General features: G+C 35.0%; 1 protein-coding gene across 2 annotated transcripts in view; it reads left to right on the forward strand.

Annotated features, from left to right (window-relative positions):
* ZNF704 (zinc finger protein 704) overlaps window positions 1-16,222 on the forward strand; it is a 231,830-nt gene that overhangs the window by 44,539 nt on the left and 171,069 nt on the right. For both annotated transcript variants that reach the window (XR_011996596.1, XM_072734426.1), the window contains exon 2: window positions 5,634-5,875. Coding sequence is in view for 1 of the 2 variants with exons in the window: in XM_072734426.1 (XP_072590527.1) it covers window positions 5,634-5,875 (242 nt within the window). In the remaining variant the exon portion in view is untranslated. The remainder of the gene's footprint in view (window positions 1-5,633; window positions 5,876-16,222) is intronic.

The raw sequence follows: 16,222 nt of genomic DNA on the forward strand, positions 1-16,222 counted from the left end.
TTTAGTGACTTCATGGTATGTCCATTGTGTGGGTGTTCCATTCTTTGTTCCCCCATGAAGAAAATTTTGGTTGTTTGATTCAGAAATTTCAGCCTCCTGGAATTTTTCCTACAAAAATGCTTGCATAAGTGCATAAAGCAATATGCGTACAGACACAAGGATGTTCATTGTAGAATTATTTTTCATAATGAAAAATTAAAAAGAAGCTCAGTGTCTGCCAAGAAGAGATTTAAAAATCTGATCTCATGAACTGTTATAATTTTCAGTGTTTTAAAAATTGGCCTATCTACTATTATAATGAAAAGTTGCCCATGATTTATTGTGAAGTGAGAAAATAAGTTGCAGAAAAATATATGTAGGGGCACTTGGGTGACTCAGTGGTTGAGTGTCTGCCTTTGGTTCAGGTCATAATCCTGGGGTCCTGGGATCTGCATCTCCCACTGCCTGTGTCTCTGTCTCTCTCTGTGTGTCTCTCGTGAATAAATAAATAAAATCTTTTTTAAAAGAGAAGAAAAGTAATGTAGTATAATCACATTCATGTTTAGACACTCCAAACAGTATATGTACATGGATAGGTATTTAATGCATTTTAAGTAATTTAAAGTGTTGCAGTACATTGTTAAAAGCTGTTCTGTCGAGGGGTTGGATTTGACCAGGCAGGGCTGGGAAAAAGAGTGGGGAGGAATAAAAGCTTTCCCCCATTTATTTCATACACATTTTTATTAAAAATTTAATAACAAGCATATATTTTGTAATAAACATTTTAAAAAATGAAAGATCCATTTAAACTCTGGAAAGAGTGAAAAATTAAATGTTTAAGTGAGACAAGGTAACTTCTGAGAATCTACCTACTTACCAGTTTATGACTCCATGAAGATACAGTTAAGTAGAAAGTAGTATTTCTTACAAAGTATTTCTTTTACAATGTGGTAAAAAAGTAAGAAGAAGAAAAGAAGAAGAGACAGTACCATAAGGTCAGAAGGGGGTTAGCTAGAAGCAGAGGTGGGTGCCACTGATCCTGTTTCTAAAGGAATACAGAAGGACTCAAATTCCTCTTCTTCCAAGAGAGCTCTCCATTCATCTAAGAGCAGCTGTGTGGGGCATAACCTGTCTGTTTTCTAGACAAAATATTCCCAGTTCCTCCCAATAAGATCCTTTGCCATGCTGATCATTCTTGTGTTTGTCCCAATTTGTGAGTGACTGTCTTGAAATGTGACAACCAAAATCAAATACACTACCTTCCAATTTACAGTCTCATTACAGTGAGACAGATTAATCCTTTCCTGGGCAGGAGACACTTTTTTTTTTTTAATCTAGGCTAGGATTAGTCACAAACTTTAGCCTTGTATTTTCTCCTAGAGATTACTAGTCAGTGATCTTGCTGTTTTTCTTCGTTGTTTGTCACTGGGGCTTCTAGATTGGGCTTGTTTTCTGGCTGTCTTCTGTGTTGAACCCTTTGCCGCCTTATAAACTGTAGCATAGAGTGCTGCTTCTTCTAATACCCTCAACATTTTTACTATCAAAACTATCCAGCTTATATGAGTCACCTAATGAATTGATATCTGCTTCCAGGAAGGAAGCTAACTTGGCCCAGGCCACGTAGGTCATCGGAAGACTTTCCTTTGGTCACCAGGGCATTGTGCAAATTGGGGAAAAAATGAATAAGAGTGCCCTCTTTGGGCAGATGAAGTACAAAAATTCCTTTCGGGTTGGAAGAATTGGAAAGTGTCCCTCTTCCATGGGTGACAAAGCCAGAGGACATAGCTTGAGTGGGGCTGGATTTTAGCCACATCTTACCAGTATGCAGGATATAACCATACAGTTGCTTGTGGCATATTACCACCTGTGTTTCAAAAAAAAAAAAAAAAGAAAGGAAGAAAGAAAGAAGAAAGAAAAGAATAGAAAAGAAGAAAATATTTATAGACTTTATGGAAGCCTGTTTACAAGCACAGTTTCCCAATATCTGGTCTCAAGGTCCTTGTAAATATACTTTCCACATCAGTTACTCCTGGTTTAGTTCTTTTTTTTTTTTTTTAATTAACAGTACTGTTGAGGTAAAATCTACATACCATAATAGTCATCTCATTTTAAGAGTTCAGGGCACCTGGGTGGCTCAGAGCTTGAGTGTCTGTCTTCGGCTCAGGTCGTGATCCCAGGGTTCTGAGTTGAGTCCCATATCAGACTCCCTGTAGGGAGCCTGCTTTTCCCTCTGCCTATGTCTCTGCCTCTGTGTGTGTGTGTGTGTGTTTCTCATGAATAAATAAATAAATCTTTAAAAAATACAGTTCAATTATTTTTAATAAAAATATGCATTATGCAAATGTTGTTATAGTCCAGTTCTAGAATATTTCCCCCACCATAGAACATTCTCTGGCATGCATTTGCTGTCAATTCTTGCTCCTACTCCCAGCCTCAGGCAATCACCGATCTGTTTTCTGTCTTTATAGATTTGCCTTTTCTGGAAATCTCATATAAATGGAATCATATCTTCCTTTAGCTTCTTTGTTCTGCTAATCTAATAGGGATCCAAATTTAATCAGGGTTCATATGTTCCCTTTGCTGTATTCTTTGCTAATCTGCTAGAGGTGCGACAACTGGATGTTAGTCCTATCCCCTTCTACTGCTACTACTATCCTTACTCATCTCTTTCTCTCCATTCTGACTCAGCTTTCAAACATGCTCTATTACCTCTCATCTTAGAAAAGTCTCCCTGTCCAGCATTCTCTCCAGCCAACACCCTATTCCTCTGAGCCATTTCAGAGCCCAGCTTCTCAAGACTTGACTTCATGTACTCTTCCCACTCTCTACTTTCCTGTGAACGCTCCTTCAAAAAAATCTTTTTAATATTAATATCTAATATCTATAAAGGAATGTTAAAAACATATAATCTCTATATGTAAATTTTAAAGCATAGTAACATAATGAAGACTACACCTGTCACCCACTCCTTCCACCAACTTTACACATAGTGGAATCCATGACTCAAAGTACCTAAAATCTCTTACTCATCACTATATTTTTTTGTCCTCTTTGGTCTATCTCTGACTCCTTTTAATTCCACTTTTAATATAAGGAGTTTGGGCTAAATAGTCTCTGAAATCCATTACATTGCTAAAATTCCCTGATTACTATTGAGAGATTAATTTTTTGCTTAGGATGTATTGTGGAAAATTTATAGCTTACATTGTTGAATATTAACTATATCTTTATGAGGTCTTGGCTAAAAACATGACATATAATTATAATATAATTTCTATAGGAAATTTATTCTATTTTCTATTAATTTGCCTTAGAATGCTGGATTATTTTTTACCTAAAATTTTGAAGCTAAAAGTTTAGCTTCCTATAATGTTCTCCACTAACCCTGTCTTTGAATTGAATTCATTTAACCAGTACAGTTAGCCCCAAGGGAGGTATAGATGTCAATTATTGCCACAACTTAATACTAATGACTACTTAAATATTTAATTAATGTAATACTTGACACCTAGGGGGAAACTATTTATAATCATCAAAACCAGGCTTTTGGGGAATCCCTGGGTGGCTCAGCGGTTTGGAGCCTGCCTTTGGCCCAGGGCGAGATCCTGGAGTCCCGGGATCGAGTCCCACGTCCGGCTCCCGGCATGGAGCCTGCTTCTCCCTCCTCCTGTGTCCCTGCCTCTCTCTTTCTCTCTGTGTCTATCATAAATAAAAATAAATAAATCTTAAAAAAAAAACAGGCCTTTGTTTTCATGTGCTATACCTGGTGTTTAGTGTATCCGTGTTGTAACACAGGTTTGGAATGAGGTGCTATGGAAATGAAAAAACACTTCCCTCTCCTACCTCCAGGCAGAAAAAATTACATAGAAAGTGACTTGTGGTGGATATGTGAAATACTCATAATTACATTTGTCAGTTTTCCAAGCTACATTTTTATTGGGCATTCTGCATTTTTTGAATTTTTAAATATTTTATCTTTTTCTATTGTATATTGATGTCATTAAAACAGCTCTTAAAAGCACTCATTTCAAGAAATATGGTAACTTTTTTTTAAGACCTTTTCTTTTTTTTTTTTTAATTTTTATTGATTTATGACAGTCACACAGAGAGAGAGAGAGAGAGAGAGGCAGAGACACAGGCAGATCTGACAGGAACACCACAGGAAGAAGATCATTTTGCCTTGACAAGTACAGGCCAAGGAGAGAAGAGAGCTCAGTTTAAAGCTCCGTGTTCATAGGAAAAATACATTCCAGCCAAGTGGATTCCAAGGCATAAGTCATCTCTGGGTTCTGGAAATTCTCATATGTGAGCAAGTCCTGTGACTCTAACGTGCATACCTCAGAGTTTCTCTTTAGTCTGGGAATTTCTGGTCTTTAATATCATACTTTGCCAGTCTGCTATTATCGAACACATATGTTCTCATTTTATTCTGAAAATGCCTTGTTTGTGGCTTTAGCTTCTGTAATTCTAAATCTATTTGATCAAATTTTGTGTGCTTTTCCTCCTATCTAAAATTAAAAAGAAAGAAAAGCATATCCTCCATTTAAGTTGGTAAGTGAAGATTTATTGTTTTTATAGACTAAGTCCACACAAGGGAGGAGCTGTCATATGGGCCAGTGATATGTCTTAACAGGTGTGCATAATTTTGAAACATACTCCACTTATCAATAGAGTACTGATTCCTTTTCTGGTTTTTTTTTCACTTTTTTTAAAAAAGATTTTATTTATTCAGAGAAAGAGAGATAGTAAGAGAAAGCATGAGCAGGGTAGGAGCTGAGGGAGACGGAGAAACAGAGTCCCTGCTGAGCAGGGAGCCTGACACGGTGCTCAATCTCAGGAGCCCGAGATCATGACCTGAGACAAAGGTGGACACTTAACTGGCTGAGCCACCCAGGTCCCCCCTCTGCCTCTTCTTTGTACACTCATGACTTTAACAAGTTCACTCCAAACCTCACTCACAATACCAGCCAACCACCTTTACAAAAATATTTCTTTAATTTCAGGCTTTGTTTTTAGTTATCACAAATTCTGAAATTACCAGAGTCAATGCCCTGAGGCTTAATTTTATGTCTGTCTTAAGCCTTAAGCATTGTTGGATTTAGTAAAAAAATGATAAGAAAAATTAATGACTTTTTAATCATCATATTAATGAGGGATTTCATTAAGATCTTAACTGTTGTAGATAAAAGATAAAACCAGTTCTTCCTGAACTAAAGAGTATGGTTAAGATCATTATTTATAGTCCAAGATAAAGCTCATTTTATGTTTATAGCACTCTTCTATTCAACATAATGAGTGTGAAATATTTAAGGATTTATTTACTTGAGTTTCTCAGTTGTAGAAAACAGTGATGTATTAAATTTTTAGATTTGTTTTAGAAGTATTATACTTTCAAGTCTTCAAAGTTTTTGTATGACTGAAAGGTTCCTCTTATGTTCGTGATGCTGCTTGTTTGCATTATGACAGATGATGCATCAATCATATCTTATTTTATAATGTCAGTTATTTTATTTCTCTGTTACATTTTTCTCTTTTAAACTATAAAATCTTCAGCAAGGAGGTCTCTGGTCTGTGGTATTTTCTAGGGTCATCTACATGGTCATGCAAAGCTTGATGTTCTGGGTGAGTAAGGATTTTTGTGTTTCATTTCACAGGTGGGGAGCATTAAGCGGGAAATGACCTTCACATTTCAACCAGAGGACTTAAAACGTGACTCTAGTAAAAAAATGTCTCATCAACACTTGTTTTCCTTGGCAATGGAGGAAGATGTGAAAACAGCAGACACCAAAAAAGCCAACCGAGCCCTTGACCATGAAAAAGAGAACACTCGCTCCATCTGTCTCCTTGAGCAAAAACGAAAAGTTGTTTCTTCTAATATTGATGTTCCTCCAGCAAGGTAAGGGAACATTAGTCTTTCTATGTGTCTGCCTCAGAAAGCCAATGGAGAGTGTGTATACAATCTCCACCACACTATCTCTCTAAAGCATATAGACTTTGGAAGGGTTTTCTGCAAAGAATGTTTTCATGTTGCTTGTGTCAAATAGAGTTTGTAGCCCTGCTCTTCACAACTGACTTTGAGGCTGCACTGGTTGGTAATATTGTAGGTTTAGAAAAGAATGTTTTATTCGATTTTGGAAAATGAATAATAAAGAGTAAAAGATTAAATGTAAAAAAAATAAAAAGCCATGAAATGTAGTACTAAGCATAGCCACCTAAAAAGCAGGGATACTCAGATACTCAGATTTGGGGCAAAGGTTGGAGAGTGATGACCGCAGTCCAGATTCAGTCCCAGGCATGTTTTTTTATAGCCTATGAGGTAACAGTGGTTTTACATTTTTTAAGGGTTAAAAAAAATGAAGAAAATGTGGCACAGATCATAGGTGGCCTGCAAAGCCTAAAATATTTATGTGTGACTCATTACAGAAAAAGTTTGGTGATCCCTGGTTTATATCATGGTAATCCTTTTATGACAGATCAACCTTAGAACTGGGCCAACAGGGTTTATGGAAGTATCAAAAGGTTTTTATCACATTATAATTTTACTTATGCTACATCCAGTAGCATTAAATCAAAGGACAATATTATGGCAGAATGACAATGGAACAGTAGTAGGATGGAACATACTAGATCTTTTACTTATTTTCGCACTTGTTATTTATTTCACGTAGAAAATTAGTTCCATATCGGCCAGGATTTTAGTCCATCTTGTTCATGCTGTATCTATAGCACTAGAATGATGCTTAATTATGTGCTAGGGGCTCCAAAAATCTTTGTTGGATGAAGAAAAGAATGAAAATGCTGTAGCATGAAAGCTTGATATATGTACGCCATATTTTGTTACCATAAACTGTTTATAATGAAGCTTTGTAAGCAATTTTTTGAGATGTCCTCTATTTGTTTGAAAGGTTTCAGACAGCTAACTAGGAAAATAGTATCCTTGGAAAAGGAATAAATGTTTCTTTTCTACCTATTCTCTTATTATAATTAGAATTTCATTGCTTTCTATATTAAGTCAAAAATATCTCCTCTAGAAAATATGTATTTTTCCATTCTGCTACCAAATTTGTCATACTTTCTAAAATTATAGGTCTTTTTGTTTTCCTTAACCTTCGGTTGAAAATGTTTTTATATTCATTACTTCCACTTAACTACTTGGAATTATTTGTTTTTCTAATTTTTTCATATCAAACACATATTAAATTCTTCAGGATTAGTTCCGTTAACTGGGGGCTCATTATAAAATGTTTTATCATGCCCTAAAACTGGTAGGTACTTCAATTCGTATCTGTTATTTGGTTGACTCATAGGAAAAGTGACATGTTAATTTGAAATGTGAAGAGCTATGGTTTTACTTTCTTCCTGAGCTTGTAGTGCAAAAATTAGACTTCCTGGTGTCAGATCCTTTAGTGACAACCTGCAGTTCTACAAGATTTACTCTACCTAAAATTTCCACTAGAGCATTTTATATGTTAAAAGACCTGGGATTAATCATTTTAAATTACCATAGATTGTTTTAGATATATCTTTCTTCTTTAATTTCATCCCACTTGCAGTAGGTTCTGGAGAAAATAATGAAAAGGAAAGGAAGAAAAATGTTTTCTTCCTTTTTTGACTCTGATATGTGGAATATTTTTCCTGCTTTCTCCAGTTTTACTAAGTGTACTTAAAAGTTATGAGTCAAGACAGTGTTACTGTAGTGTTGTTAAACAGTATAGAAAAGTTAATTAGATTTTAAATCCATTAATATACAGCAAAAATTCCCCAATGACAAGGTATAATTTAGAGGTATTCATCTATTATGGGAAATACTAGTTAAAAGCTTCATTGTTTGAGATTTCCACTTATACACTTGTTTTCATTGCTATAGTAAGAATTTAATCATCATAAATATGCCAACCGTTGGTTAAATAAATTGTTGTTCTTCTTAATGACAATGAAGGAATCAGAAATCGTGAGATCTAGTTATCTAACTCTCAATTCTTTTGGTCCTATTTCTATTGACTGTCATGGAATTATTTTGTAATGTCAAATTTCCACTATCATCTAAGTGGACCAATATTTTGTTTCAAAGAAACTCCTTTACCTGACATGGTAGGAATATACAGGACTTTTCTTTTTGTTTAGAAGGAGAATATAATTCTGTCTATTGGCAATGTATAAATAATGAAGTTTGAGTAAGTCTACGGGATGAAAGTTTATTGGTGGAAGGAAATCTATATCTTATACAATATATAGTATACATATGTATTATATATAGCAATGCATTATATACATATATATTATATATATTATATATATAGCTCTAGCCACATGAGTATTTAAACTTATTATCTTAAATCCAAAAGTTATATATTGGATAGTTCTTAGAAAGACAGGATAACCATTTTTGACCAATACAGTATCACTGTTACAGAGTTTCTCAACAGTTTAAAATCAATTCTTTATAATCTTCCTTGCTTTATCTTTTGCTTATTCCTACTATAGCTAAAAAGATTTTTGTTGATGTTTGCTTTCTATATTTTGTGAAATGGAACTTGAAGTTTATTTTCTATGGTTTGTATAATGAAGATCATAGATATGTTTTATGTTTTTTTTTTTCAAATCACTAGAAGGGGCTAGGTACTACCCCCCCCCCCCCATCTATACTTCACTGTGATTGAGCATTTCCTGCTTCTATTCAGTGGATTATATACTGAGTATCTACTATAAACCCAGAACTCAGTAAAAAAAAAAAAAAAAAAAAAGAAAAGAAATGGAATGGAATGGAATGGAATAGAATGGAATGGAATGGAATGGAATGCCAACCCTCTAGGAACTCACAGTTAAATCATAGAAATAGACATCTAAGTGCCAAAGTAGCTAATTTCAAGTAACAGTTCCTATGTTGATCCCTTCTTATTAGACCTGGATGAATTTGTACATAAAGAAGAACCTTTTTCTATTAGGAAAGATATTAATTTGATACAACTATTTAAAAGCCAAATTTTTTTTTGTTAGTATCTTTTTCAAGGTGGGGAATCAATGGAGCAGAGAAGGAGGAACTCTGTATCTGAGATCTACTTTACAAAACCCCTGTTTATTTATCTACTTTCTGAGGCCCCATTTGAAAGTTGCTAGTTTCGGGGAAATATAAATTTTTATGAGTCATTAATCTTGATGTGTTAGGCTGGGTCTTCCAAGAAGCAAATGCCAAGACAGGATTAAATGCAAGAGTTTTATTGGGACAGATACCTGTGGGAGAAAAGGGGTGGGGCCAGGGGTCAGGGGCAGGGGCAGGGAAGGAGGGAAATGCATGTGAGACCTACCTCAGTTGTAGGTCTGAGTCCAGTGAGGGAGAGAGCCAGGGAAATTTGGATAGAATGTCCCGGACTACCTTGTAAGGCCATCAGGAGTCCTGCATTACATAAATACAGTAGAGCCCACTTATCTGTGGGATATTGCATGATCAATTTTAGGAAGAAACAGTCTTTGTGGGGTCATAAGGGTTGAAGTGAGTGCATTATAGAGTTGAGGTGCTCAGAGTATTCCAAGTTCTTCAGTGGAGAAAACTAGGCAGAGAGAGCAGAGTGTATGAGAGAGCATGTGAACAAAACAGTGTTTCTCTGGAATTAAAGATCTGTTATTAACAGAAAAAAAATTCTTTGCAATTTGAAGGACTGTTGGAGAGCAATAGTTTGGGGTTGAGGGTTACTGGGAGTGTCAGAACTAATAGTGGAGACAAGAGTCTCCAAGTGATACATCTCTTTTTGAAGTTTTCATCGCTTATTCACTTGTTAATGTCTGGTTATAAAAGACAACAGCCCCCTCCAAATGAGATTGTGATTGGGGAATGAAGAATTACTAATTATAGTTATGTCCTATTATCTCTAGGAGAAAATACTAGCTGTCTTGATCTCTATGGAGAGTTGAGAAAAATGAACTACAAGAGTGTAAAGAGACAAGGGTGTGAATTCTTGAAGAGTCCATCTAGAATGCAATTCCAATACTGTAGTTCAGCTCAAGGAATGAATAAGAGGCCAAAGGTCAGTAAGTAAGACATTGCCAGTCAGAGGTTTCCTGTGGGCAGAGTTCAGGGATTCCTTAGAGAAGACAGTGATTTTAGCCTGATTTGAAAAAAATGAACCAGGGCCCAGAGAATAAATGAATCATGCCCAGATTAGTGGTGGAAATCTGGGGAGAAATAAAGAGAGATTTTAAATCCAGCATAGGGAATTTACAGACTAGCCAGGGATATGAGGCATAAAAGTAGTTGGAAGGCATTTTTCAGTTCTTGGAGTGTGTGCCAAGCTGTTGGAGTAACGGAGTAACATGAGACTCCTTGTGAATTGGCTTGCTTGAATGGAGTTGCTAACACCAAATTCTTTCACAGTCCAAAAAGTGTTGGAGTGTTTGAACTGAAAGGGTAACTGGGCATGGTGGTAAAATCTTCGAGTATCAGAAAAGAGAACATGAAGGACTCAGGAGAGTCCATTTTAGAGGAGAAACTTCCACTCATGTTAACTTTCCCTGTTGTGGAGAATCGCTGGGGATGCACCTGGGCTGACTCCCTTATATGGTTCATGAAGACAGCTCTAGTATTTCTATATGTTTTAAAGATTGTATGTAGGATATTTTGGCATATATTAATTGAAATATGCTGCTTTTAAAGTAAACAATTTTATAAAATCTGATTTTTAGTAAACAGTGTAGATACTTACCAAAAGAGAAACAACTGCTGGACAACAAGTTCGATAACATCATGCCAGAATTAAGAAATTGTAAAAGAGTTGTAAACTATGAGAGAGTATAAACGATGGTAATAAAAATGAAGGTTTTTGTTCTCTGTGTGCCAGATATCTGGAGCAAGCTTGGATTGAATTGGGTACCCCCAAAATATGACAAAGTCCTTATCCCCCAGTACCTGTGAATGAGATCTTATTTGGAAATAAGGTCTTTGCAGATGTAATCCAATTAAGATGAGGTCTTTAGGGTGGGCTATAAAACCAATATGACTGGTATCCATATAAGAAAAGAAGGGGGAGACAAAAGATACACAGGAAGAATGCCAATGGAAGCAGAGATTGGATTGATTTGTCCACAAACCAGAGGACACAGAGGATCAGCAGCAACACCAGAAGCTAAGAGAAAGGCATGGAATAGATTCTCCCCCAAGAGCCTTCAGAGAAAGTGCTGTGGTGTGAATGTGTCCTCTTCCAGGTTCATTTGTGAAACCTAATCCCCAAGGTGAAGGTATTAGGAGGTAGAACAGGTCATGAGGGTGGAGCGATCACGGATGGGATTAGTGCCCTTATACAAAGACTCAGAGAGCTCCCTTACCCCTTCTACCAAGTGAGGATACAGGAAGTATGCAACCCAGAAGACAAGAAGATGGCCCTCAGCCAACCATATGGCACCCTAATCTCAGACTCCCAGCCTCCAGAACAGTGACAAATAAATTTCTGTTGTTTGTAAGCTACCTAGTCTATGGCGTTTTGTTACAGCAGCACTAAAAGACTAAAAAAATATGACTCCCTGACATCTTGATTTCATCCTCTAGCCTCCAAAGTTATGAGACAATAACATTCTAATGTTTTAAGCCAACAGAGTTTGTGGTAATTTGTTACAGCCACTCTAGGTAAGTTAATATAGGTTGCTAGTACTGATGATCTATAGATTGCCTTATAAATTTACTTTGAATAGAGTAATCATTCATATTCATTAATTAAGACTTAATAACATTATTAGTTATCTATGCCTCTCAGGGAGAGCACTGTCATTGCATTTTCTATTATTTCTTATTATGAAAGAAACTTTAAAAAAAATTTATTCATTCATTCATGAGAGACACAGAGATGAAAGAAACTCTTATTCAATCTTTTCATAATAGCATTTTCATTAGGACAGTAATTTATTGTAACTTACCTCCTCTAATACATCATTAGGTAGAATTTTGCTTTTCCTATAACTATTCAATTTGTGGATATTTGTTCAGTTTGTCTCTAAATCAAGTTTATTGAGGTATAATTCATGTAGGAAAATGCACCCACTTTAAATATATATTTTAATGAGTTGTAACAGATATATGTACCCATGTAATTAATGCCATGATCAAGATACAGAAAATGTTCATCCCCCCAAAAAAGTTTCATTGTACCCCTTCCCAGTCAGCCTGTCCTCTCACCTTCAGTACTAGGCAGCCAATATTCTATGGATTAGTTTTGTCTTTTCTAGAATTCATATAAATGGAATCATACACACTGTATTTTCAGGAATCTTCATTCACTCAGTGTGATTTTTTTTAAAAGATTTAGTATATTTTTCTTTTGTGTTTATCAGTAGTGTATCACTTTTTATTGCTAAAGAGTATGCTATTGTGTGATTATATGATAATTTGATTATCTGTTCACTTCTGATGGACATTTGGGTTGTATCCAGTTTAGGGTTAGTAGGAATAAAGCTGCCATGAAGGAATATGTTTTCACTTTTAAATACCCAAGAATTGAATTAGTGGGTCATTGCATATTAAACTTCTTAAAAAACTGCCCCACTTTTTCAAAGTAGTTGTACCATTTTATGTTCCCACTGGTAATGTATGAGAGTTGCAGTGGCTTTATGTATTCAACAACACATAGTATTGTCAGTATACCTAATTTTTTTATGAAAGTAAGAAAGTATTCTTCCTAATTTGCTGAGAGTTTTTTCCTCCAATAGATATTGAATATAGTAACAAAAAATTTTACGTCTATTTACATGAGAATACTTTTTAAAATCCTTATGTTGAATTACATTGATTGGTCTTTGACCTTTGAGTGAACTTTGCAGCCCTGTACATACCAAAGGAACCATTTTTGCTAAAATTATGTTAAGATTCATTCATTTCCATCCATTGACCTGTCACTTTATTTACTTGGATCTCTTTGTCTGATTTTAATATAAGTTTAATGATAGCCTCATGAAACGAGTTAGGAAGTGTTCCCTCCTCCCCTATTTTTCAGTTTGTTTTAGGCCTGGTATTACTTTGTCTTAAAGGATAGATCCACCAATGAAGCCATCTTGACCTGGAGTTTTCTTTATGGACCTGCTTTTAATTACAGATTCAGTTTTTAAAATTGATAATGCTGTTTAGCTTCTGTGTTTCTTTTTGATTCGGTTTTGTAATCTGTGTCTTTCAATATATATTTATCCATTACATTAATTTAGATGTCAAATATAGTTATTCATAATATTGCCTTGTTTTTTCTAATATCTGAGGATTGTGTAGTAATGTTCCCTCTCTCATTTCTGATACTGGTCAGTGTGTTGTCTAACTTTTTTTTAACCAATCTAGCAGTTTATTAGTTTTATGACTGTTCTCAAAGAGCAATCTTTGTATATATTGATTTTCTATTATTTGTCCATTTTCTATTTCATTGATTTCTTTGTTCATCTTTGTTATTTTCTTCTCTCTGATTATTTTGACTTTAAGTTCCCTGTTTTGCTAGCTTCTTAAAGTAGAATTTTATCATTAACTATAGATCTTTCTTCTTTTCTATTGTTAGCATTTAATACTTTTCTACTTTTAGCAATAATAACTTCTTTGAAGCACTTCTTTACGTGTCCCTCTCAAATTTTGTTTCTTCTTAAAATTAGATGAGTAGAATTAGCTTTTATTGTAAAAAGCAAGGGGTACAATACATTTTTCTTATTAATAATTGAGAAGACCATATAGAAATATATAGGATATTCTTGAAATGAGATAATTCATTGCATTCATTATAATTAAACTGACATGTTTAGAATTTTTTGCCATCTTTTCTTTTAAAACCATGCTTTACTATTCTCTTTCATAGTGTTATTCAAGAATTCTGCATAGTTACTGACTTTTTTTTTATCTACCTGTGTCTACCGTTTCTGTATGTTATTGATTTTTCTTGTCTACTTCTTTACTGATTTTGTCTACTTCCTTCTCTTTTCAATTTATCAGAATTTGTTTCATGAGTTTTAAAATCAGTATGTATTCTTTTTTTTTTTTTATCAGTATGTATTCTTGATGAATTGACCTTATTATTACAAGATGTTTCTTTTTGAGAATTTTTGCATCCATGTTCATCAGGGATATTGTTCTGTAATTCTCCTTTTTGGTGGGGTCTTTGGTTTCAGAATTAAGGTGATGCTGGCCTCATAGAACGAATTTGGAAGTACTCCATCTCTTTCTATCTTTCCAAACAGCTTTAGTAGAATAGGTATGATTTCTTCTTTAAACGTTTGATAGAATTCCCCTGGGAAGCCATCTGGCCCTGGACTCTTGTGTCTTGGGAGGTTTTTGATGACTGCTTCAATTTCTATTTATCCTTGATAATATACTTTATTCTGAAATCTACTTTGTTATTAATATAGCTACATTAACTATCTTAATATTATACCAGTTCACATCTGATACAAGAACCTTACAACAGGGAAGCCCGGGTGGCTCAGCGGTTTAGCACCACCCTCAGCCCAAGGTGTGATCCTGGAGACCCAGGATTGGGTCCCACGTTGGGCTCCCTGCATGGAGCCTGCTTCTCCCTCTGCCTGTCTCTGCCTCTCTCTCTCTCTCTCTCTCTCTCTCATAAATAAATAAAATCTTTAAAAAAAAAACTTACAACAGTATTTTTTCATTTCCCCTTTTGTTCTTTGTATTATTTTAGTTATAAATTTTATTTCACTAAATGTTAACAATCCTCAAATTACATTTATTGATTTGTCTTTAGTTATCTCTTTTAAAAATAGTTTTACTGAGATATAATTCATGTACAATACAATTCACCTATTTAAGGTGGTTTTAGTATAGACCTGTGCAACCATCACCATAATTAATTTGAGGACATTTTCACCACCCCCTCCCCCAAAAAACCCTTGCCCACTAGAAGTCACTCTCCATTATTCTCCAACCCCTGAACCCTAGACAACCACTAACCTACTTGCTCTCTCTATACATTTGGCTATTACAGACATTTCATATAAATGGAATCATAGAATATGTGGTCTTTTGTGTCTGACTCCTTTCACTTAGCATGTTCTCAAGTTTTAATAATTGTCTTTGCTGTTTAGGCTGCTATTACAAAGTAATATATTGACTGAGTGGCTTATCAACAGAAATTTATTTTTAATGGTTCTAAAGAGTGGAAGATCATAGTCAGGTTCTGATGAGACCCCTCTTCTGAGTTGCAGATTGCTGACTTCATGTTGTATCCTCAAATAGAGGAGACCAGTTTTGAGAGCAGTGGAAACAAGCTCTCAAAACTCTGGATAGGGCACTAATCCCATTCATGCAGGTTCTAGTCTTATGACCTCAGCTGATCTTAATTAATTCACAAAGGCCCCACCTCCTATGGGGGAGTAGAGTTTCAACATATAAGCCACATTAGAGGGAGATACATTCAGTCAGTAACGTTCATGTTTTAGCATTATCAATACTTCATTCATTTTTATTGCCAAATAATATTGCATGTTATGGATTTATCACATTTTATTGATCCATTCATCAGTTGATAGATATTTGGGTTGTTTCCAATTTTTGGCTATAATGAATAATGCTGTGTGAACATTTCAAGTTTTTGTGTGGACAAACGTTTTTAGTTTTCATAGGTGTATATCTAGGAGTAAAATAGCTGGATCATATGGTAACTCTGCATTTAACTATTTGAGAAACTGCCAAAGTGTTTTTCAAAGCAGTTCCACTATTTTACATTCCCTCTAGCAATGTATGAGTGTTCTAATTTTTTCATACTCTTACCAACACTTGTTATTATCAGTCTTTTTTTTACTATAGTCATTTTAATGGGTGTGAAATGATACCTTATTGTAATTTCGATTTGCATTAATAGCTAATGATGTTGGACTTATTTTCTTATTAGCCATTTCGATGTTATTTTTGGAAAAATATCTATTCAGATCTACTGCCCATATTTTTTACTTTATCATTTATTTTTACTTGATTATTGAGTTGTAAGATTTCTTTTAAAAAAAATTGTTTATTCGAGAGGAGAGCAGGAGCAAAGGGAGGGGCAGACAGAGAAGGAGAAGCAGATTCCTCACTGAGCAGGGAGCCCTATGTAGAGCTTGACCTGAGCCAAAGGCAGACACTTAATAGACTGAGCCACCCAGACACCACAAGTTGTAAGATTTCTTTATATATTCTGAACACAAGTACCTTATCAAACACATGATTTTCAAGTATTTTCTTCCAATTATGGATTGTCTTTTTCTTTCTCAGTAGCATCCTTTGATAACAAAGGCTTTTAAT

The sequence above is a fragment of the Vulpes vulpes genome, chromosome 13, assembly GCF_048418805.1.
Source record: "Vulpes vulpes isolate BD-2025 chromosome 13, VulVul3, whole genome shotgun sequence".
NCBI classification, from domain to species: domain Eukaryota; kingdom Metazoa; phylum Chordata; class Mammalia; order Carnivora; family Canidae; genus Vulpes; species Vulpes vulpes.